The sequence below is a fragment of the Astatotilapia calliptera genome, chromosome 6 (assembly GCF_900246225.1).
Source record: "Astatotilapia calliptera chromosome 6, fAstCal1.2, whole genome shotgun sequence".
Taxonomy (NCBI): domain Eukaryota; kingdom Metazoa; phylum Chordata; class Actinopteri; order Cichliformes; family Cichlidae; genus Astatotilapia; species Astatotilapia calliptera.
The window spans coordinates 36,871,319-36,894,877 of record NC_039307.1 but is presented as its reverse complement, the minus strand read 5'-3'; the positions used below and the strand labels follow the sequence as shown (position 1 = coordinate 36,894,877).

At 39.6% G+C, this 23,559-nt stretch overlaps 1 protein-coding gene across 4 annotated transcripts in view; it reads right to left on the bottom strand.

Annotated features, from left to right (window-relative positions):
* The window catches only part of kcnh1b (potassium voltage-gated channel, subfamily H (eag-related), member 1b), a 102,961-nt gene extending 82,259 nt beyond the window's left edge, over window positions 1–20,702 (bottom strand). For all 4 annotated transcript variants that reach the window (XM_026172009.1, XM_026172012.1, XM_026172010.1 and 1 more), the window contains exons 1-6: window positions 20,253–20,702; window positions 16,337–16,460; window positions 16,132–16,238; window positions 8,522–8,650; window positions 1,330–1,448; window positions 220–612 (exon numbers count right to left, since the gene is read on the bottom strand). In XM_026172009.1, the coding sequence (XP_026027794.1) occupies window positions 220–612; window positions 1,330–1,448; window positions 8,522–8,650; window positions 16,132–16,238; window positions 16,337–16,460; window positions 20,253–20,325 (945 nt within the window). In that variant the 5' untranslated portion in view covers window positions 20,326–20,702. The remainder of the gene's footprint in view (window positions 1–219; window positions 613–1,329; window positions 1,449–8,521; window positions 8,651–16,131; window positions 16,239–16,336; window positions 16,461–20,252) is intronic.
* Window positions 20,703–23,559: the final 2,857 nt, after the last annotated feature.

Genomic DNA, 23,559 nt, shown 5'->3' with positions numbered 1-23,559 from the left:
ACATATGTCCCTAAAATATCCCCAAATTCCAAGAGACTCAGTTGCACTGAACAGCTTATTAAGTCTGCTCATCTTAGGTACTACACACTGATTAGTTTTAAATCTGGTCTGTGACAGGAACCCAGTGTTCAATCATGACTGCAACCTCATGACTGAACAAAGAGGATGTAAAAACATAGCATTCATCTTAAATAAATTATAATAAAAATCCCTACAAACCTCATCCACATTCTCAAAAGCGTTGATAACATCATAAGGCAAGCAGGACAAGAGGTCGATGACAAACCAGGTTTTGACATAGTTCATGCGAATTAGTTTGGGATCAGAGATAACCTCTCCAGCTGGACCAACAAACGTAGTGTGGAAATTGAGGACAATGTCCACGAGGAAGATGACATCCACAATGCTGTCCACCACCAGCCAGGTGACATTGTTCTGCTTGGTCTTAAACGAGACATTGTAGGGCACCATGATAGCAGTGTAGAATGTCAGGATGAGGATAACCCAGTCCCACGTGGTCTTGAAAAGGCAGTAGTGGAGAATGATGTGTGGTGGTGTCTTTGGGGTTTCCTGTTTGTACTGAGGCAAGATATCTGAACCCAGCTGGAGAACCTGCAAAACACACACACACACACACACACACACACACACACACACACACACACACACACACACACACACACAAAAGAGTTAGGCTGGGCTTAAAAGCAGAAAGAATATATTACCATAATGTGAACAAGCGATGCAGTATAGTACAACTTGTTTTTACCTGAAACTGTCCAGCCTGAGACTGAAATACTTTGCTAAACAGCACATTTGAGCTATCTTACAGTATTTTCTGTCCTATAGTAAGTAAGACATAACATTCAGCAATTATCCAGAAGTACCTGACTTAGTAGAAGTTCAACAAACATGATAAAGTATTTTTAAAAACTTATTTTGGGGCAACAAACCTTTTAGCTTAGCACAATTCTTCTTGTTATTTAGATGTATTTATCTCTATTTTTGGCATGGTGACTATTACAAATTTAATTCAGATAATTTTTTCAGCAAACTGACAAAATGAGCTCATAATCCTCTATCTTCTATACATGGCTGATGTGTGACAAAAGATGTTTCTACAACTCTTTTTACTCCTGGGTTCCCTGTTTGGTTTTCTGTATTAATGTGTGTCCTTTGTGTGGCCTGCCCTCCTGCTACTGTGCCTGGCACACATTCTCATAATCACCTCTTCAACCCTTGCAGTACCCCATCCCAGTGTTTTTTTTTTGTTTGTTTGTTTTTTCATTAGGGAGAAAAAAGACCTTACTGTAGGGGAAATGGTGTTACCTCTGCCAGGCGTGAATGTTTATGAACATTCTCTCCTTTATGGACTGCTGGGGCAAGCTGCTGAAGAACTCCTCGACTGCTGGTTAGTGCACGAGTCAAACGAGCAAATTTACCCCACCCTGTCAAGGAGATAACACAACAGCATGAAGACACTGAAAACTTATCTTAACATTAAACATGATGAATGACTAAAACACTGCTGGATTTTGAAGCAACTAATGTTTAACCCAGTTAGCCATAGTAGGCTAGTTTTGTTGGTTTGGTTCTTTCCTTTTTTTTAAACAATTTTAAATATTCCAACCATTTAATGTTAAAGACGGATAGCTTTCCATGACAGCAAACCGTAGTGGTATGACCCAAAGTATAGGAACATCAACTGATAGGTATATGAATGGTCAGAATGGTTCATTTGTTATTGAAGGGCAAGATCAGAGAGGCTAAAGACAATTACAAGAGAAAGCTGGTTTGGAAACTCCAGCAGAACAGCATGAGAAAGGTGTGGAAGGCAATCACTGGATTCGGGCCAATTAACAGCAGAGGAGCTGGGGGCGGTGAGGACAGAGCTAATGAGCTGTATGTGTTTTTCAACAGATTCATCACTGCAATGAATGATCACCACCCTTCTGACTTGCCTCTAGTCAGCGTGTAATACACAGCTACACCACTATTTCTCGCTCTCTTACCACCTGGCACCATTGCCCCTTGTAATAGTTCTGACACCCCTCCCCCATCTATCACTTTCACTCATGCCCGGGTTCAGAGACTAATGAGAAGACTCCACTCAAGAAAATCTGCTGGTCCAGATGGGGTGAGTCCCTGTGTCTTCAAGACCAGCACTTGGACTCCACAAAGCTGGGTCTTGAAGACCCAGCTTTGTGGAGTCCTTCATAAACTGTTCATGATGAGTCTGAGTATGCAGAGGGTCCCACTGCTGTGGAAGACATCATGCCTCATTCCTGTGCCAAAGACGCACAGGGAATGAGACACACTGGGGTCCCAGTGGCCCCCAGGATTTCAGACCTGTGGCACTAACTTCCCATGTCATGAAGACACTGGAAAGACTTATCCTTGACCAGCTCTGACCTATTGTCAGGCCACATCAGGATCCCCTTCAGTTTGCTTACCAGCTACAAGTACAGTACCTGGGAATCCCACAGGCAAATGGGAACCATAAAGAGGCTGCTAGAAAAACTGAACCCAACAAATACCTGCAGGGTCAGGGAAGTCCTGAGGTGTCAACTGAATGGGAGAACCGCATTCGGGCTATCAACAACTACGACCTGCTTGTGATCACATACCCTTCTGCAATAATAAGCTGGTCAAAGGAGGTAGAGGACACTGACATCAAGACAAGGAAGCTCCTGACCATGCATAGAGAGTTTCACCCCAAGTCCAGCACCCTGAGACTGTACACTAAGTGGAAGAAAGGAGGCCGGGGACTACTGAGTGTCAGTACCACAGTATAGGATGAGACAACAAACATTCATGAGTACATCAGAAAAATGGCCAGGACCAACTGCATGCTCAGTGAATACCTCAGGCAGCAGAAACCCAAGAAAGAGGAGGAACCATCATGGAAGGACAGATGCCTTCACGGTATGTGCCACCAGCAGATAGAGGAAGTGGCTGACATCCATAAATCCTACCAGTGGCTGGACAAAGCTGGACTGACAGATAACACAGAGGCACTAATCATGGCACCACAGAAACCAGCTCTGAGCACAAGATCCGTAGAGGCTGGGGTCTATCACACCGTGCAAGACCCCAGGTGCAGGCTGTGTAAAGATACCCCTTAGACAATCTAGCACATAACAGCAGGGTGCAAGATGCTAGCAGGCAGGGCATACATAGAACGCTATAACCAAGTGGCCGGCATAGTATATAGAAACATCTGTGCCGAATATGGCTTGGAAGTCCCGAAGTCAAAATGGGTGGTTGAGAATGACCTAGCTAAGATCCTGGGGACTTCCACAGACAGACAAAATGGCGATGGCTAACCAAACAGACATAGTAGTAGTGGAGAAGCAGAGGAAAATGGCCGTAGTGATAGATTAGGGGGGTCAGCAACCTTTAAGACCCAAAGAGCCATTTGGGAAAACACTGGGAGCCACAAATACGTTTTGAGATCTAAAATGAAGATAACACTGTATATACTGTTTTTTACCTTTATGCTTTGTGTGAACAACTAAGGTGTGTTACTTATGAAATCCATGAAGTGCTACAGAGAAAATTACATTTTATTTATGTAATTAACACATTTTGAACTCTTAAAGAAATATAACAAAAGGAAAGACGCTGAACTAAAATGATCCAGCAAACAAAAACTGTTGTGAGAAAGAAAGTCTCGATAAATGCACGGCGTTTCGGCGGGTATACCGGCTTCCGCGAGTGTGACGCTTATTTTGAGTGATGAAAAAATAATAAAATATAATTTTATTTTTATATTTCAATATCACAATAATCTTCCAATTTAGAACTACAAGGTAAAAAAGAACTAACATAAATAAAATACACTTCAGCTGAATACTTCTAATTTATTTTCCCAAACCACGAGGAGCCGCACTATAACGACTAAAGAGCCGCACGCCGACCCCTGTGATAGATGTAGCGAAACCGAATGACAGCAACATCAGGAAAAAGGAAGTTGGAGAAGTTCCAATGACTCAGAGAAGAGCTTGAGAAGATATGGAGGGTGAAGGTAACAGTGGTCCCAGTGATAATCGGAGCACTCGGTGCAGTGACTCCCATGTTAGGTGAGTGGCTCCAGCAGATCCCAGGAACAACATCCGAGATCTGTCCAGAGCAGCTCAGTCCTAAGAACAGCAAAGACACTGTGCAGCACCCTAAAGCTCCCAGGCCTCTTGCAGAGGACCTGAGCTTGAAGGATAAAGACCATCCACAGGGGGGAGAGGTGAATTTTATACATATGCATGTATACTCCAAGATGAGGATACACGCATCCTGGACAGAGAGGAACAGTAATTTGAGCAAGGAGTCAAGGAGACCATTTACGTGAAGTGGGGAAAGACTATCTCTGAATTGAGGACGTTACATCTTTTACTATATTGCAATGCTGAGATTGCAGCCATTCCCCAACTCTCTGTGAATGGTACTCACGGCATGTCATGATCAGTGGTTGTTGATTAATAATCATGACAATGTGCATATTAATAATCAAGAAACTGACCTCACAGCCCATCGTTCGTCAGTGGTGCTAGTTTCAGTAATCATACACTGTAAACCCCAACAGTCTACCTGACTTATAAAGTTTGTGGATATAACAATTAAAATTCCTCACAAAGTTGAAACAACTTAAAACTTTTCTGTTCGGTTAACGATTCAAACAGTTATAATTGTACATGGCTTAGAAGTTAAGAGTAAATACTGCTTTCTTAATTATGATTTTTGAGTAAATGTTTTTTTCCGAGCTCCGCATGTGGACGTCATGACGTCATGACGTCTTCTCTCTAACCTGAACGACGTTGACAGAAAATTCTGTTCAATATGGCTGCCCTTCTCGAGCGACTGGAGAACACATTTGGAGAAACTTGTAAGTAAAACGGAACCTTCGTTATGTTTATTTTTTCCGTAAAAAAGCAAGTATATTAATATGTTGCAGCCAATAACTTGTTTTCGAATGCGCTGTTGTGTTAAAAAGCACAGACCCAGGTGGTGAATAGTTGTTCGCGCTCTTTTTCAAACATAGATTATGTCGTCAGTTTTACAGTTTTAACCGATTAAAACACAACGCAAGAAAGTTGGCGTTTTTACAACAGCAGCCTCATTGTTCGGCAGGTTTTTGTTTTTTTTCTTCTCATTAGCATCATTCAAAAGTGACTCAGCTAGCAGTGGCAACTTCTATCTAAAACAATTGAAATATAGCAAGGTGTTGTATATTTAGTGTGCTGATAAGGTTTTCAATATTTTTATTTTTTCTTCCAAGGCTGAAGGCCAAAGACAAAAAGACAGAAGAAAAAAAAATTCAGACTGCAATTAATTTCAGGTGGAGACAGTAAACACAGGTGAGTTGAAAGATCTATTGAAGAAACCATTCATTAAGGTGAAGATTTCATATATTGATAATGATAAAATTAACACAAATTAAAAGTTTCACTGATAAACACACAATTTTTCCTTGCTTTGAACCCCATGTTCTATATAGATCACAGCTCTGATCTGGAGAACACTATTTTAAAATACTGTGTAGGGTTTTTGTCAAATGATTAAGAAACATACTCTCTGTCACAAGAGACAGAAAGGTTGTATCTTAAAAGAAAAGTCTCCAAAATTTAGTAGAGTCTGATGTCATGCAGTTTCATAAACATGTATTCTCCCCAAAGAATGACACCTGAAAACTTTGCGTTAAATGAACTTTTCTTTTCCCTTTTTAGGAGGCGCCTGATATCAACGTGAAACGCACTGCAGTACTTCGTGCCCTTCCTGTATACCTGCGGGGGGAGGACCCAGAATTCTTTTAGACATGTAATGTAAGTGTATTTTTGCATTACTTAAATTCTGCCAGTAAGATAAAATGCTATGGATTTTTTTAAATACAATTTAATACCCTAGCAGCTACCAAATTGTACAAACAAAATACCCTCTCTGTAGAAAACCCACACACACACAGGTCAGGAGCAGGGCACAGGCGTATCACAGCACTATGGCTATGCTGCAGGTGGCCCAAAAACCAGGCTGAAGTCAAGATTTAGTTTCTTTTTGAGATAAAGTCATGAAATAAAAAATTACTTTTTTTTTTAGAAAAATAATAAAAATACAAATTATGTAATGCAAGAAGCTAACACGTTAATGTACATTTTTCAAAAAAAGTAGAGTACCCTAACTCGTTACAAAGTAACCCACTACACTGCTGAATGTTTTGCTAGATTACAGGTCATGCTTGTCACATTCTCTCAAACCAACCTTACTCATTTAATTGGGGCGATCGTGGCTCAAGAGTTGGGAGTTCGCCTTGTAATCAGAAGGTTGCCGGTTCGAGCCCTGGCTCCGACAGTCTCGGTCATTGTGTCCTTGGGCAAGACACTTCACCCGTTGCCTACTGGTGGTGGTCAGAGGGCCCGCTGGTGCCAGTGTCCGGCAGCCTCGCCTCTGTCAGTGCGCCCCAGGGTGGCTGTGGCTACAATGTAGCTGCCATCACCAGTGTGTGAATGGGTGTGAATGTCTGGATGACTGAATGTGTAAAGCGCTATACAAATACAGGCCATTTACCATTGATACTGTGTCTATTCCAGGTGGACGCATTGGATGAGTCGACCCTCATTGACACTCCAGTTGCCCTTCTCACAGTGGTTACCGACGGCGCTTCCCAGTCCAGTCCATTTTACTTCCTCAAGCATGGCTGTTTTGGTGAAAGGCGGCTAGGTGATGCGTGATATTCCCAGATTTGCAAATGCATTTGCTTTATTGTTTGGCTTGATCTATGCTCTGCATTTAGACTACCCCAGGAAGCTGGTTCACACATTTGCCTTAGTCCAAAATATCTTCATGGTTCATGGGGCTTGATGACGGCAAACCCCTGAAACCCCTGCCTACATGCTGTTAAGGAATATAAGGCAATGTTTGTCAGGACACGCTCTCTGTTACTGAGCACTTTGTTTGAAGCACTTTAAGCACTTTAAGTTTACTACAGGCTTTGGGTGGATTTAACTCCATCAGTTTACCTAATTTTCCTATACTTGACTGCCTTATCTGGTTATTTGGAAGCTGATCGTCTTTGTACCCATTTTAAAAAATTGTTTTTCATTTCTATTTAAAAAAAAGTGATTAGTATTTGACTTTTTGTTTTGCATTTTTGTGTATTTTGAGAAAGATGCAATTAGGACTGATGTCGTCCTTTGTGAGTTTATAAAAAGATAAATGTTCTACACAGAATTTATAATGCTCACTTTATGGTGCCGATGTCCATGTTAGTTGTTTTATAAAAACATTTGTGATGTTTTTAAATTTTCATGAAAAAATGTTAAATAAACAAAATGTAAAGTAACTGAATTTCCGTACTTTTTTTTTTTTTAGTAGTCTACACTCACAACATAAATATCTTTTAATTAATAATCAGATAATTTGAGTTTAGGTTGTAATATAATTGCATTGTGTTGCATCAAAATAATAAACTACAAGAAACACAAAAATATTGAAATTAAAGTATACAGTCTTTGAGTAAAGCTCAATTAATAAAATATTAAATATAATTTAAAATTTTTAGGTTAACAATAAATACAAATTTTGAGTACCCCATACTTAGAAGATATGAGTTTTTGTACTTAAATCTTTTGAGGTAATCAGTTTCCACAAAAGTTTTAAGTTCAGTCAACTTGTTCGGGTTTACAGTGTACAAATGTACTCTCTATAAGGTTGGGGAAACTTGCATTCAGCTAAAACCGAAGAAGTCGCTTGGATAAGTAAGGAAACACTGAAAATACTATGTCCAGATTAACAGAATCAACTCTTCTGAAAGTTAGCTAAAGTGTACTCTTGAGTAAGGACAGTATTTTATCCTGCGATGTTGTGGAAGAAGAGATGAATTGTCAATCTCCAGTAATGCCCCAAAGTTTCGATAGTGGCACCACTGCCATTTTTTTTATTTATTTACCTTACCTAAGGCTGAGGCTTATAGAGTTCTGTGCATTGTTCCTCTTCAATAAATGCCCAAATGTCAACAGAAGAAATGATTTTCTGAAACAGGGTGATACATCAGTATTTATGAATTCCTGTTCATATTTGAGATTTCTGTCTCGTCACTTTTCCCAAGTAAGCTCACAATACTTTTACACATCTTTCTTCTTCAATATAGTAAATATTTATGCTAAGGTGATCCTTATAGGATAATAGCTTTTTGACCCTTTTACACTTCTGGCACACTTGCTGTTGGGGCTGTCTATGTTATGAGTTTGGGGGTTTTGGGTTCTTTCTAGAGTTTTATTTATTTGAAAGAGGATTATGTATTGTTGGAATTGAGCTGTCAGCCATTTCCTAATGTTTATATATCTATGTTTATTTTTTCCCTACACCTGGTAAAATTTCCTTTGATATTGTTATTTCAAGTCTAAAGTTTTGAGTTTCTGTTTTTTATATCCTTAGGTTAATCCAGCTGTGTGCTCCTATTCTGTTCCTTCAGCCTTTTCTATGTTTGTCTTTTATCTCTGTCAAGATTACCCACACTTTGGAACCAACCCACCTTTAGAAGATTCATCCTCAATCGGTTGCTTGAAGGCAGTGATGTCACTGAAAGTGCAGAGAAACAGGACAACTTTGTCCTGCTCATTTCTGATTGGGGCAATCTTCATGAAAAACCAAACTGGCATCCCTGCGGAACAGAACAGGAAGTAAAGCACTGTTTCTCACAACAACAATCTGTCAACAAGGAAAATATAATAATGCAAAATTAAAATAAAATTTAATAAAGAATAACAAGTAGACAACAATTTATTTGTGATTTGTACTGTTTCACTGTAGTACTACATTTCCTCTGGGCATTGGCATGTTGACATGATGGTGTCAAAAATTCAAGTAACCATCGGTGGGACCACTCCATTTTAAATATCCAATTAAAAAATTTATTGTACAAAAAGGTTCTTTTAAACAATATAATTCTGATATCGACACCATCTGATAATATTGTGTGTACGCGGTCTACAACCTAAATGTTTTTTGTTCACACTCTCTGAAGTTCAGTGAGTGATCACATGCACCGTCAACCCGTACCGTAACCCACTGCTATATCGGTAAATCAACAACTTTATGCCTAAAGCTGTATATACACCTGCTAGTCACTTGCAATGTAATGTATTTACTACCACGTCATATGCATACAAAGGTCTGCTAATCCTTTTTGTCTATACAATATAATTTGTTACAGCATCTGGATATCACTACATTATTTAACTGCTCCCCAGCCTGCCCTAACTTACAGTCCAGTGGAAGACTCCAAATTGCTGTTAGGTTACAATAATACTAACAGAACACTACAGGGCTTAATACTGAAGCTTGTTTACCTGTTAGGGACAAGTGAATTTTTCAGTGGATAAGTAGAATAGAAATTTCTTTTCATTATCAAATACTAATACTGCAGATTTTCATATTATTAGCTAATCACTAGTTTAAATTTACTCATCATCCACATAGAAATTCTCCAATTGTCATTTTACTACAAGAGTTTGTGTATAGATATTAAAGTTTATTCATTCATATACCGCAAAATCACAACAATTGCCTCAAGACCCCCATAATAAATATATAAAATGTAAGGAAATTTGTGTTTGGCAGAGCTGAAATGGGACAAAAAAAAAAAAAGCCCTGGCATTTCTAGTTCAGACGGCAATATATGTAATGTATATATGTATATATTTCATCTTGTTTGATTGATTGAAACAAGTTGGTAATCTGTGATACTCTCCCTTCATAATTATTTTTCTCCATCTATTTTCTTACCACATTAATTTTCTCCATCTCTTCTTCACTTCTCCACAGTTGGTACTAGCAGGGGTGCCTCCAGAATTTTTTCATAGGGGTACATACAAATATTGGGGGGTAGCACCAAAAACAGAATTTCATGGGTTTTTTTTATGTTGTTGTCAAATATAAGTTACTTGAAAAATTTGGCAATAGAAAAAAAGAATATGTATAGAGTTAATTTCCTGCTATTAAAGTTGATATCATTGAAAATAGGTACATATGAAAACCAAATAAGATTTTGAAATCCATAATATTCTGTTTTAATTGATCGATTGATTGATTGAAGCAGAAGCTGCTTCTATAAGTGGGAGGGATCTAGCAGAGGTGGCGGATAAACCTAACCTTGGTGTCTATTGTCTTATGTAGTCTGAGAGTTGACTGAATGTAGAGTGGGCATTGTTTCTCCTCTGCGGTGGGGACAGGTGGGCCGCCCTGTGCTCTATGGGGCTTGGTGGTGCTGCTGCTGTGGGCCCTGGTCTGGATTGGTCCAGGCCCCCTGCCCTTGGTAGATTTCGGGGAACAGGGATGCCCATGGGGGTCAGCAGGGGAGCTGGCTCCAAGAATAGGGTACTTTGCCCCCACTGCCAATCCTTTCCGCCCCATCCGCAATTGCATCTCTCCTCCCGCTCCTTCACACCACCACACATGCAGGGCCTTGAGGTACAGGTGCGTCACTGAGGTGCAGGGGAGGCATATGTCCTTTTTCCTCTCCAGGCCACCTGTGCCTCAATTTTATTCCACCACTTAGAGGCTCACATTACTTCCACTCTCATGACGCATACATATTGGGCCTTGGGGATGGGCGTCCAAAAGACGGTCTATTTATTTTGCTTCACCTCTGGTGCTGGTGCTCTCAATTTTAAATACATGTAGACATTGAGGGTTCTTGGGAGGGGCTGTGCTGACACCAGCTGCTGAGTATATGTGAAATGAGGGTGGGAATGTATGTTTGTTTGTATCTGAGTGTGTGCCTGTTTGTCTATGTGTAGAGTGGGGTCTTAGACTCCACCTCTCTCGGAACATCTCAAATAACTAATAAACTAATAAACTATGACAGTCAAATTGACCACTATAGCAATCTGATGGGCTTTTTTCTTGGCCTTCAGACAATAATGCTGATCTCTATGTTGGACCTGAGATGCACCAGTGATCTGTATTGGCATCTGCTTTTCTGCAGCCCTATTACATTAATACCAGGATAGAACAGGATGGCTTGGTGCTAGCAGCAGCAGCTTTCTGTGACTGTGGGGCCTGTTTTTTTTTTTGTTTGCCACTTCTTCCACACTAAACTTTTTCTACAAGAAACGTGAGACAACAGCGAAGGTAGGGGAGGCGCCGGTCATATTGAGAGATTTAATTGGGAAATCCACTGTCAGTAATGAAAATGAACCAACGAGCTGCTATCAGTGCTTGTACGGTTGCTACGCAGCAGCCCTTCAGGCTGGCACATCGGCCCAAAAGTGCGATGGCCCACCGGGAAAATGCCTGGTATGCTAGACCAGCCCTGGTGTTTGGTCAGTTATCTTTGTTGTAACCATCCTTCTTCTTATATTGTTGGAAAGCCTGTTTATTTCCCCCTACATTGTGCCACATTTGTAAGGAAAACACATATGAAAATGGAAAATGCACAGTTGCCAAACCTTCTCTGCCAATGCCGAGCAGCTGATTCTACTGTATACTGTTACACTAGGTGCTGACAATTAGGTAGCTGATTGGTGCATGATACACAGCAACTGTAAGCATGGTCCCTTGGTCAGTTGAATTCATTTCAATTCAGTTTTATTTATATATTATTACTTTTGCTGCAGCATTTTCGATCAACTGAAGGCTTTTTGGGGAGTTTTCAAGACAACCTGACAATAATGAATTATTGTCCAGCCTGGAAGAAATAAATGCATAAAGTAGTCTTCTCATACAAAATATTTCTAATTTTAGACATATTGTGCAATCAAAAGAAAACAGTTTAATACAGTATGCACACTGAAGAACATACTGTGGTCAAAAAAGATTCATTTAAAAATGATTCTTCACTGTTACTGGAGGCCAAGGTAATGCCATTCAGAGTAAGTATCTGGTTAGAAACCATGTTTCAAATTTTTTAGGGCAGAGCACAATAACCTCAGTTTTATCTGAATCCAGGTCATCCAGGTCTTTATGTTTTAAATACATTCCTATAGTCTAGCTAATTGGTGTGTGTGGTGTCTGTCTTCATGGATAAAGCTGGGTATCATCTACCTAGCAATGAAAACATATGCTATGTTCTCTAATGATACTGCCTAATGGAATCATGTGTAATGTAAAGAGAAGTGGTCTTAGCACTGAACCCTGAAGTGGAGTGGAGAGGATGGAAAAACGGACCTGCAGTCCAGATCTCAGTGCTATTGAACACTTATGGGATTGCCTTGGGTGTGCTGCTTGTGCCAGATTGGCCAATACACTGGGATGCCATCCCACAGCAAGCTGGCCAGCATGAGCAGTAGTGGTTTTTGATACGGGCAACACAGGCGGTTGCCCGGGGCGGCATCGTGGTGGGGGGCGGCATCACAGGCATCAGGAAAAAAAAAAATTGCTCGTACTCATGCTGCCCTGACATCATGCCAGCGCATATTGGGAATGGCATAGGCACCGACCGGTTTTCTATCGCCCATTTGCTGGGAGTAAGGGCGCCCTCCATTTGCGAGGTGCGCCTGCTGCTTGCGGCACAGGGAGGAGAGGGCGGGGGGGTGGTGTATTCTCCGGCTGGCTGGAGCAGCATCTAATAACCAGCTCGCAAAATAACACAAAATAAAAACAAACCAACAAACACGAAAACACCAGACATCATGATACAGACTTACAATTTGCACCGATGTTTTTTCGAAATTCTATAAGCGAAAAGTGAGCGCGAGAGCCCTCGGTGCGCCTGCTCGCTGCTGAAGTCAAAGTAAACTTTATTGTCATCTCCGCTACATATAGTCCAGTATATAGAGAGACGAGACGACGAGGCTCCTGTTACAGCAGTGCAAGTAAACAAACAATAAGAAGAAGAAGAGTAAGAAAATAAATACACACTTTAGGACTCGGGGTAAAGGGATCAATAACAATTTATAATTTATAGTTTGATGATTTAAAGTCTCACACACAACCCGTCAAAAGGGGACGGGGCCCTGCTGCTTCCAAATAGAGCACATTTCATTCATAATGTTGTAAATCCAAATCCATTATGTATTCATGATTTGAATCCTGGAATCCCAGAAATAAACCCTAGACAAAGTGAATCTGTGAACTAAGGTGAAGGTTATGTTGTGGTGATCCTCAGGTTGGGGGATGGGTGTTCATACTGGAGTGCAAAATTAAAACCAATGGGAGATGGACAAGAAAAGTTCAAAGCCATCAGGTCCTCAGTTTAGAAAAAAGAGAAAAGAAGAGGAGGAGAAACGAGCAAAAGATACAGGTAAGCAGATGTGTCATTGGATTATGTCATGTATCCTGAAACAATCAGAATCTTTATTAATCCCTAAGGACACTATATGGGTTACAGTTGTTCCAAGAAGAAATGGTAAAAATAGTAACAGTAACAGACTAAACTCCAAACAATACATTATGTTACAGATTTTAATATTAATTAGTCAGTGTCAGTTGTTGATTTGTCCTGTTCTCATTGTATGACAAATTATGATGGCTGTTTGGTAATCATTTGCATACTATGCTACTATGCATACTCTCTCTCTCTTCATATGTGTGTGTGTGTGTGTGTGTGTGTGTGCAATCCAGTACAATTCACCAATTCGGTACAATGGTACAATCCTTAACATGTTTTGTGTGTGTGTGTGTGTGTGTGTGGGGGGGGGGGGGGGGGGGGGGGGCAGAGGTTAGTGCTCGCCCAGGGCGCCAAACAGGCTAGGACCGCCACTGAGCATGAGTGAGGATGAATAAACTGTTAAACTCTTAATATGTCTTGTTTCTTTAGACTAATCATCCAACCACCAAAAAGGAGTCAATTGGAAAATAACCTGTTTGGCATTGGCAGAGATGATATGCCAAGGTTTTCATTGATACAACCCACATACTCAACTCTGCTGCTCAACAAACCAATTAAATTTCCTTATAAATGTTACACCATTTAGAGGAAATGTGTTTTCCAATGGTATAAAATCTACTGCCAAGAAGCACTGTTACAACAAAGAAATATTCAATAATGGCAAGTGCCTAAAAATGGAATGTTAAATCCCATGGAAAGACCAATTTCAAGCTTTGAATTTGAAAAGTAAACGTATGCGATCTGCAGCTATACATAGCTCAGTGGCATTAGCTTGATATCGTCTATTCTAATTATGTTATTTGCTCCCAAATAGAGAGATTTAAATTTCACCGATAACTTCCTATCCAGGCAGAAAAAAAAGAACAATATTTTTTTCACTGATCCTTTACACAAAACAACCCCTAACTATACAACTTGCCACCAACAGAGAAAAAGATAACATGGGAGCCAAGAAAGCCCAGTTTTTTTGTTGATATGCAGCCTCCAGCAGCCTTGACCTATTGCAGCATACCTAAACAAGTGTTCTGGGTCACCTGATCCAACCATAAATTTTATCAAAAAGGAAAGTTGTTTAGTATAATCTTACAACTTAGAAGAATCAATACCATTTTAAAACCAAAGTCTTGTTAAATACTAAGTTATTTTGTATGATGTGTGAAGTTTGCTTTAGGTGGTGTTATGCTTATAAAAATATATAAAAACACAGAAATAAAAAATAAAGGAACCTTCACCTTCTGAATTCTTTATCAAATACATTTTTTTTTTTTTACTGGCAAAAGTTGTTTGCAAATGTAATAGGCTAGGTCAGGGGTCAGCAACCCGCGGCTCTTTAGTCTTTATTTTGCGGCTCCGGGTGGTTTGGGAAAATAAATTAGAAGTATTTAGCTGAAGTGTATTTTATTTGTGTTTAGTTCTTTTTTTAACTTGTAGTTCTAAATTGGAAGATTATTGTGATTTTGAAATATAAAAATAAAATTATATCTTATTATTTTTTCATTGCTCAAAATAAGCGTCACACTCGCGGAAGCCGGTGTACCCGCCGAAACGCTGTGCGTTTATCAAGACTTTCAACCCCACGTAGGCCAATCGTGGATCTTCGGATCCACATTATGTCAGCAGCTGTTCTCCACCGTGAACTACGTTAAAAACAAACACCGCTCACGCCTCACAGACGACAGCTTACAGTCCTGCGTAAAGATGAAAGCCCCGATTTGCAGACGCTGTGCGCAGAGGTTCGGGACCATAAGTCTTATTGTAAACATATCACGGCAGACCTGACGATGTTTGCATGATCATGCTTTTCAGCATCTCTTTATTGACCACTTTTCACACACGGTTGCTGACGCATACAGCCAGCTGTAGCTTTTCAACAGCAGAGAGGGCACAGACTTTAAGGCAGCGAGGCGTGATTGCGGGTCCCGCTCAGGTGCGTCTGCCTCCCCTGCAGCGGCGCTGCAGACCACGCCCCGCCACACACATTAACCAGGTAAAATACATATTTAGGCAGAATTTTGCAAATATCAAAATTTTTTTTGCAGCATAGTGCTTTTTTTTCAAATTATTTTTTAAAAGTCAGGTCAAGGCTCCAAAAGCCCAAAGGCGATATAAGGGTGGCGGCTCACAACAGCTTTTGTTTGCTGGATCATTTTAGTTCAGCTGGGTGTCTTTCCTTTTGTTATATTTCTTTAAGAGTTCAAAATGTGTTATTTACATGAATAAAATGTCATTTTCTCTGTAGCACTTCATGGATTTCATAAGCAACACAACTTAGTTGCTCTGTGGATTCTTTTAAAAGCAGTTAAAAAATATTCTGTTCAAACAAGCCTTTTGTTGATCTACGTATTTTATATTCTTTACATTATTTACATTTGATCTTTTACATTGTGTATAATGTCTATTGATTGTATTGTTTATTTTAATATTTGTGTACAGCGCTTTGTGACTGCCTGTCTGTGAAAAGCGCTTAATAAATAAACTTTACTTACTTTAGTTGTTCATACAAAGCATAAAGGTAAAAAAAACAATATATAGTGTTATCTTCATTTTAGATGTCAAAAAGTATTTGCGGCTCCCAGTGTTTTCTTTTGCGTGGAAACCAGGTCCAAATGGCTCTTTGGGTGTTAAAGGTTGCTGACCCCTGGCTAGGTAATTAAAAGGCTGTGAGCTTTTAGCATGGTGTGTCCCAGATTAGCATATATACAATTTCTAGATTTCTTGAGATCCTTAGGTATCTGGGTTTTTGAGGAAGCAGTTCATACAAACATTTTTGGATGCAGCTTACACGGTCATATCCAGTACTATTAAATACTCACGGTTTTTCTTGTACATCAGAATCTCAAAAGAGTTCATCTCGTAGTTCTCAAAGGTCTGTCGAACCTTCTCACTCATTTCCTTGTCTGTCAGCTCTCCATACATGAAGCTGCAGAGGAAAACCAAGTATTTGCATTGATACAGTACACATTTACTTGAGACAATCAGTCCTAATCCATGCGGTGGTATCCATGTGTGTTGTGGTACCTGCAGGTGCTGCTCTTTTGCATGACCTCAGCACGATGGTAGCCAGAGAGTTTACAGAAGCCATCATTGCTATAGACGATAGGCCACTCCACGATCTGAGCGTTTCCCAGCACAAAATTGGTATCTGACCACAGAAACCAATAAGTGATAGTCTGCCCTACTTCGCAACATCACATGACTGAAAAATTATATGAATCCAGCATACACAATATTTCTCCACATTTCACGAGGGCTACAACAACTAGTTTAAAAAATGCCCATTGCAGCCTTCCAGAGTCCACATTATTCTGATAAAATATTTTGGTTGTTCAATAGCACCAAACCCAATAGAGAAGCTAAGTTAAGCTAACTATTACGTAAGTAATTATTGCTAATCAATTAAGTGGTAAATTAAACTAATAAATAATTGCCTCACTTTTACACCTGTAAAATCAGTGTTAAACTAATTATGATGATTCTTTTTATTTAATAACCAACTGGCCTACACTTAATACCTGTGCTATTAAAAGACAGTCATTTTTTAATTCAGTTCAATTCAGGTTAATTTATAAAGTGCCAAATCACAACAGTGTCCTCCACGTGCGTTTTATTGTAAGGTTGGGACCCTCCGATAACAGAGGGGAAACCTCTAATAGTGGATGGGAATTAATAAGAATTTATCAATTCCAATACCATTATTATTGGTATGGATAAGTGATATTACTTATTGATTCTCTTACTGATTTGTTTGTTACCTGTTGAAGTTCAGGGTCTAGTTGCTGGACCAGGGATGGGATTCACTCAGCTTTAACATCAATCTAGGTTTTTAGCTAGCTTAGTGTTAGCATGTTGTCTGTGCAGGTACTTGCAAAGAGCCGAATTTGTGTTGGCAGCAAAATGTGTTTGTCCTGGATGGAGGTTCCACTTACTCTTGTATTTTTGTCCTTTTGTGAATTAAAAATAAAAGTAATGTCTATATCCACCTTTAAGAATGTGCAAAAATCAGCTGATTGTAGTACAAGTGCAAGTGGAATCAATGAGCAGGCACACAGACTAACAGTTCAAAGGAATTGAACTCCTGGGAACTGGTTCTTGATTCCCATCCCACCCCCAACAATCAGATGTTCTATGAGGAAATAAGGCGACGGCAGAAAAGAAAAACTCTTTTTTTTCTGCCCCACATTCTACTTTTACCTCAGGAACCAGAGGCTAAGAAAGTAATTAAGTAAGTAACATTTATTTATAAAGCACTTTTCACAGATAAAATATGGATGGTAAAATGGGGCCTGATTATTCAAGACCTTACATAAGGAGAAGGACGTTGAAATTTGATTCTGGATTTAACACGAAGGCAATGAAAAGAAGCTACTATGGGGAAAATACTGTCTTGCTTGTTACTTCCTCTAAGTACTCTAAGGAGCTTGGAAAGAAAAGCGTCTGGACTTCTTTAAGTTGCTTGAAGACGTTTCGCCTCTCATTGCTCTCAGGCGGTGGTTTACGACACTAATTGTCTGCCATCTATAATCCAGTTTTGAGATCCCTTCCCAGACGCCTTAACGCCCACTCACATCCTGGGCCATCTGACCTCAGGAAATCACATGATAGGGTGGGGCTAGGTTTCACAATGAGCTCACCCGAAACCTTGGCTGATTGTGACCTACACCCATTTTCACACCTTGGCTCATGTGATTAGGTAGAGGATCATTATTGGGTCAATTGTCCCTCATGGTGGGTTACTTCCACAGATCTTAAATCTGGGACTCTCCACCATTTGACCATAGAACTGAAGAAGCTTCTCGGATGAGAGGTGAAACGTCTTCAAGCAACTTAAAAAAGTCCAGACGCTTTTCTTTCCAAGCTCCTTTGACTACGATGACCTGGATGACTGATAACCTTCACGGACATCTTCCTCTAAGTACTCTATTTTTCTTCTATTATTGTCTTAGGGTCTTTACAATATAAAAGTGCCTTGAAGTGACTGTTGTAAATTGACATCATATAAATATAATGAATGAAAACTCAAGTCATTAAAGTTGCTTATCTTTTCCAGCACGGTCATGGTCTTGGCACTGGATTTAGTGTGCTGCATTCCTTCTTGAGTCTTCATGAATGTCTTTTGTTAATATATAATTAGAGATGCAGTTATCCCCTTTTACTGAATAATGGCTGGTGTAATTCAAAGCATGTCTAGAGGAACTTCCTAGCATTTAAATTAGTGCCTGGTGATATGAAAAAAAAAATATCCATCCATCCATCCATCCATTTTGCAAGTATCTTTTCGATACCAATGCAGCACATTTACATTTCCTAGTATAAGCAACAATGGGACAAGTCTGGGCATTTCTGAGAGAGCACTAGCAGCAAAAAAGGGATTTACTTTAACAACCAGTACTTTGCAAAACATTCAAGAAAATTGTTTCTTGTGAAACTTGGAACCACAAACTGATTATTATTATTATTATAAATGTAGAGTAGTGTCAGTTTGAATTAAGGCAGCTGAGTAATTTTATTCAATTCAGTGAGGTGTGATGGTAATGTTAGCTTACAGCAAAGGTAAATGTAGAATTTTACTATACAGGCTGTGATTTAGTAAAATAATTATTCCCCCCGATTAGTGTGGCTTTAGTTAAAGCAAATACGCCCATAGAGAGCAGCGAGTAACAATTAGAAAATTTTCTTAGTTTTATAGTGTACATATTATTTATTGATGCAATTTGCACTTACGTACTTTTGCTGTTTTTAAGTGACTTCATTTGTACTTTTCTTTGTTTTTAGAAGTAGGGTGGACCCTGGATAACTGGTTTCTTTCTCTTGTTACAGGCCTACACACCGCTGCTGTCTTGTACCCTTTGTTGCTTTGTTGCTGTTGTGTTTGACTGGCATCGATTGGTTCCTTGTTCTATAGTGCTTTAGTGTTAACAGTTTGTTATATTTTAATCATGCTTTTAGTTGTACTGCTAATAATTGTATTTTAAACGGTGTGTGTGTGTGTGTGTGTGTTTGTATTCCTGTATATAATATTTCCTGAATTTTGTGTTCTGTATTGCTTGATATGCATGTTTATTTTAATTTTCTTTAGTGAAGACACAGCTGCTTGCAGGGGGAGGGGGGCTAGGCACGTGTGGTGGAATTCCCTTTTGTGGATTGGAGTGTACATACCGGGAAACAAGTATAACGGGCCATTTAAGTTGCAGTGAGAGTGGCAGTGAGGATTTCAGAAAGATTGCACGGGTGAGTGATTGGTGGCACCCTTGGTCCCTCCTCCCTGTAGGTTGCCTTCAAGTGGCTAGTTTCCACCATTTTAGTTAACTATTTTCTTGAGCTGCTATTTTAACCAAGGGCAGCATCATGGCAGTGAACCTGGTCCTTTAAAGTAATGTTTATTAATAAAGTGTCTTAACGGTTTGGTACTGTCAGCCCTGCTATTTAGTTTGTTTTTATTCTCTGCAGCTCTAAATTGGTAGTTGTTTATCTAATAAACTTTGCTCTATGAAATTGATTTGCCTTACCCCTACTTGTTAATAAGGAGCCTATGTGCCTTTTGTAACTGTTACAACGTGTGAATATATATATATATATATATATATATATATATATATATATATATATATATATATATATATATATGTGTGTGTGTGTGTGTGTGTGTGTGTGTGTGTGTGGGGAAAGTGAGGGAGAGCGAGAGAGAGAGAGAGAGAGAGAGAGAGAGAGAGAGGAATAGCCATCACTGAAAGTAAAGAGCTACCATAATAAATTTAAACCATAATTACTTGTGGTTTCAGTACTACTTAGGTTTTTAGCAATTGCCCGTGTGTGTTTATGTGGCTATGCCTGAAGGCGAAATGAGCAACAAAATCACAAAACATTATATATAAGAAATATATTATCACCATTTGAAGCCAGGTGCAGAACAGATCAGAACCGGATCGTATCTTACCGTTGGACCGGCGGACGATGTTCTCTAGAAACGTGTTCTGAGGGGCCACGAGACCCCGCCGTCCTCTCGCCATCCTGCCGTCCTTCTGCAATGAGCAGAGCGAGCTGCTTCCTGCCGCTCACATATTACATATAAACACGAGCTTCGCACGCTGTATAGTATGTGCTTGTGCTCGCTCTCTCCCCACCTCAGCAGGCTCGCTATTGGCAGATTATTGCTGCACAAGCTTCGAGATGGGCCAGAGACTGGCTGTGATAGAGCGAGCTTCAAACATATGTGGGGAGAGAGGGTGGATGCCAGAGGAGTGAGAGAGGCGTATTGATGCTTTATACAGTGAGCATTACATTATCATCACGTCACTGATTGTAATTAAAAACACTGCAGACATAATATTTCGGTATTAAGAAAACGTACCACAGTAAGTAATTGCACCTGTAGTGAAAACAAATGTGTGTTGTTGTTTTTTTACTTTATGCTGAAAATGTAAAGTGGGGCCACCTAAACGGAACCAATGTGCTTCAAAGTGTTGCACCTGGGTTTCCCGAGGTGAGGGATTTCGCTCGCTTTTCCAAAGAGAAATAGTTTTCAAGTCTTCAGCCAGGTTCACCGTTTTTTCTAAGTGAAAAAACTTAGAAATACAGTGAAATCTCTCTCTCACACACACACACACACACACACACACACACACGGACTACGTTTGTAAGCTATACCGCATTTCTACTGTACCGAGTTTGCGGCCATGTGATCGTAACTGGAAAAGGCACTATGATATTGTGATAGTGCGCATTTATTTTCGGCACGACAGCTGTGCCATTTGTCTGTTTGTCCCATTTTAATAAACCACAATTTCGGCTGTGATAGTTGCAAAGGCTGGGTCGACATGAGATTGAACTTTATGGATTAAGAATCAGATGATACCCAAGATCATATGTGTCTTACAATAGACGAGCGAATACTTGAATGCATAAGAACACATTCACATGAGATGCAACTTATCTGGAAAGTATGTTTAAAAGATGTTCAGTTTGTGAATTTATTTATTCATGTTGGTGTAACTGCAATTTACTGATCTTCTCAAAGGAGAAATAGAGTGAAATAAAATAGATTTATATTTAACACAAAATGAAGCCTACGTGTTATTAGTTCTACAGGTGTTGAGTACTAGTGGTACAGATTTGATAAAGAAGTTATCGATACAGAGGCTGTGCTGTAAATAAGAATGTTTCCATTTTGCCAATAACTGAATGCCTGTTTAATGGCGATTACTGTAAAAATCAATTTATTTCATTAAAAAAGGCCTAATAACTTTTTGACAGAAGGTTAGCAGGCTATGCTGCTTGTTTTTAGAATTTTTCTTATAGTGCAAGTATTTTGTGACTTTTTTTCCATCTTGTTCAAAAGTTATATTCAAAAGTTTTAGAGAAGAGCGCTCTCTCTTTCTCTCTCTCTTTCATCCCTCTCACCCTTCCTCCCCAGGGCTGACAGAGCTGTTGCCATGGTGAAGTGGGAGGAGTTGTCTGCTCTTATCTTGCAGGACAAGCCCAGTGCAGAAGATGAAACATGACCAAGGGATGGACAAAGACCATAAAGGGAGGGCCAAGTTTAAACCCTTGCCTTGGCCCAACTTTTTTAACCAATCACATTAATGCCTTTATTGTTCCATATTACAAAAATTCTGTTCAATAGGCAGTGGCATCCTTTCCAGTTTGTCTGATGCCAATAAATACTTAATAATCAATTGTGAAAACTTGAAAATTGTTTGGCAGTCCTTACTACTTTGCAGGCATTTGTGGTGCATAGCACTGGCATTACTGTACTGGTCAAGATATTGTCCACAATGCAGCTGTAGACACTGCTGAGGATTTTAGGCAACATACCAGACTACTTGGTATTACACGTCCTCACTGATGTAGATACCCAAGCAGCTTACCCTCTCCACTTCCAGCTCCCAGATGACCGGTGGCAGGTGGAATCTCCTCTTCTTCCACTATGATCTCTTTTGTCTTGGCTGTGTTGAGAGTGAGGTTGTTGTTCTCGCACATAGACATCAGACCTCCCTTCTGTAGGTTGCTTTGTATGTACTGTGTCCTATCAGGATGGTGTTGTCCACAAACTTTAAGAGGATGTTATCTTTGTGATAGGTAACACAGTTGTTGGTGAACAGAGTGTAGCGGATGGGACTGAAAATGCCTCTTTGTGGAGTGCCCATGTTTATAGTAATACCGGCTGAAGGTTTATTACCAACACTGACAGACTGAGGCTTCCCAGTCAAAGAGTCCAGGTGAGGTACAGGCCAAGTGTAGACAGTTTATGGGTGTGTTTGTGGGGAATGACCATGTTAATGGTGTTGGCATTGTTGTTAACAAAAGTGCTAATGTACCCAATCACATACTTAACGTAATCCTGTATGTTGATGCACGACCAGTCATTTACAGTCCTCATAGAAGTTATTTACAGCATCTTCAATCAAGTAATTAATCACAGACTATATTTATAAATTGGGAAAAGTAACTCTGTTGGTGAATCAAATTTACACTTTTAAATCCATGCAGACACAGAATCTCCTCCTTGGCTCTCTCTCACTCACAAAAACACTTGGCCAGGGAAACATCCAGGCTTCTGCACAGAAGAGATGACGAATTAGCAATCTTCAGAGAAACAATAGAGAAGCAGCCTTAAAGGACAGAGACAATCACTAACACTTATAGTGCAGCGTTCAGGTGAAAACTGCTTTGCTCCCAGCCGATGAAGAACAGGTACTTTGTCATCAACTTACATGGCCCTGTGTTAGTTTTCACCCAGGGCTATGTAGGGTTAGGATGTTCCCCCCTTAATAATAAGCACCATTTACAAAGTGAATTTCGTGTTTACTTGTGTTTTTTTCTCTCCAATATTAAAATTTGTTTGATGATCTGAATCATTTAAGTGTGACGACCATATAAAAAAATAGAAAATCCTGAAGGGGCCAAACACTCTTTTCAAACCAAGTGATTAAATAAATCACAGGGAGTCTGAAGGCTTATATACCTGCAAGTATCTTCGTTATTACAGATATTATGTGTTAGTGGATTCCTTTAGCTTACAGTGCAGTTTAAATGCTTCATTGTTGTGCGGGATCTTTCTCTACTGGTCGCAGAGAGTCCACGCAGAAGGGTAATTAATAAGCAAATTTTAAACAAGAATAACAGGATAACAGGTAATCATTAAGTGTTGTCAGTGGTAGGACATACAGTATACAGTCTGTAATAACCTGACATACCATATAAGAATAACCTGACATGAATTTATTTGAAATTATGACATTTAC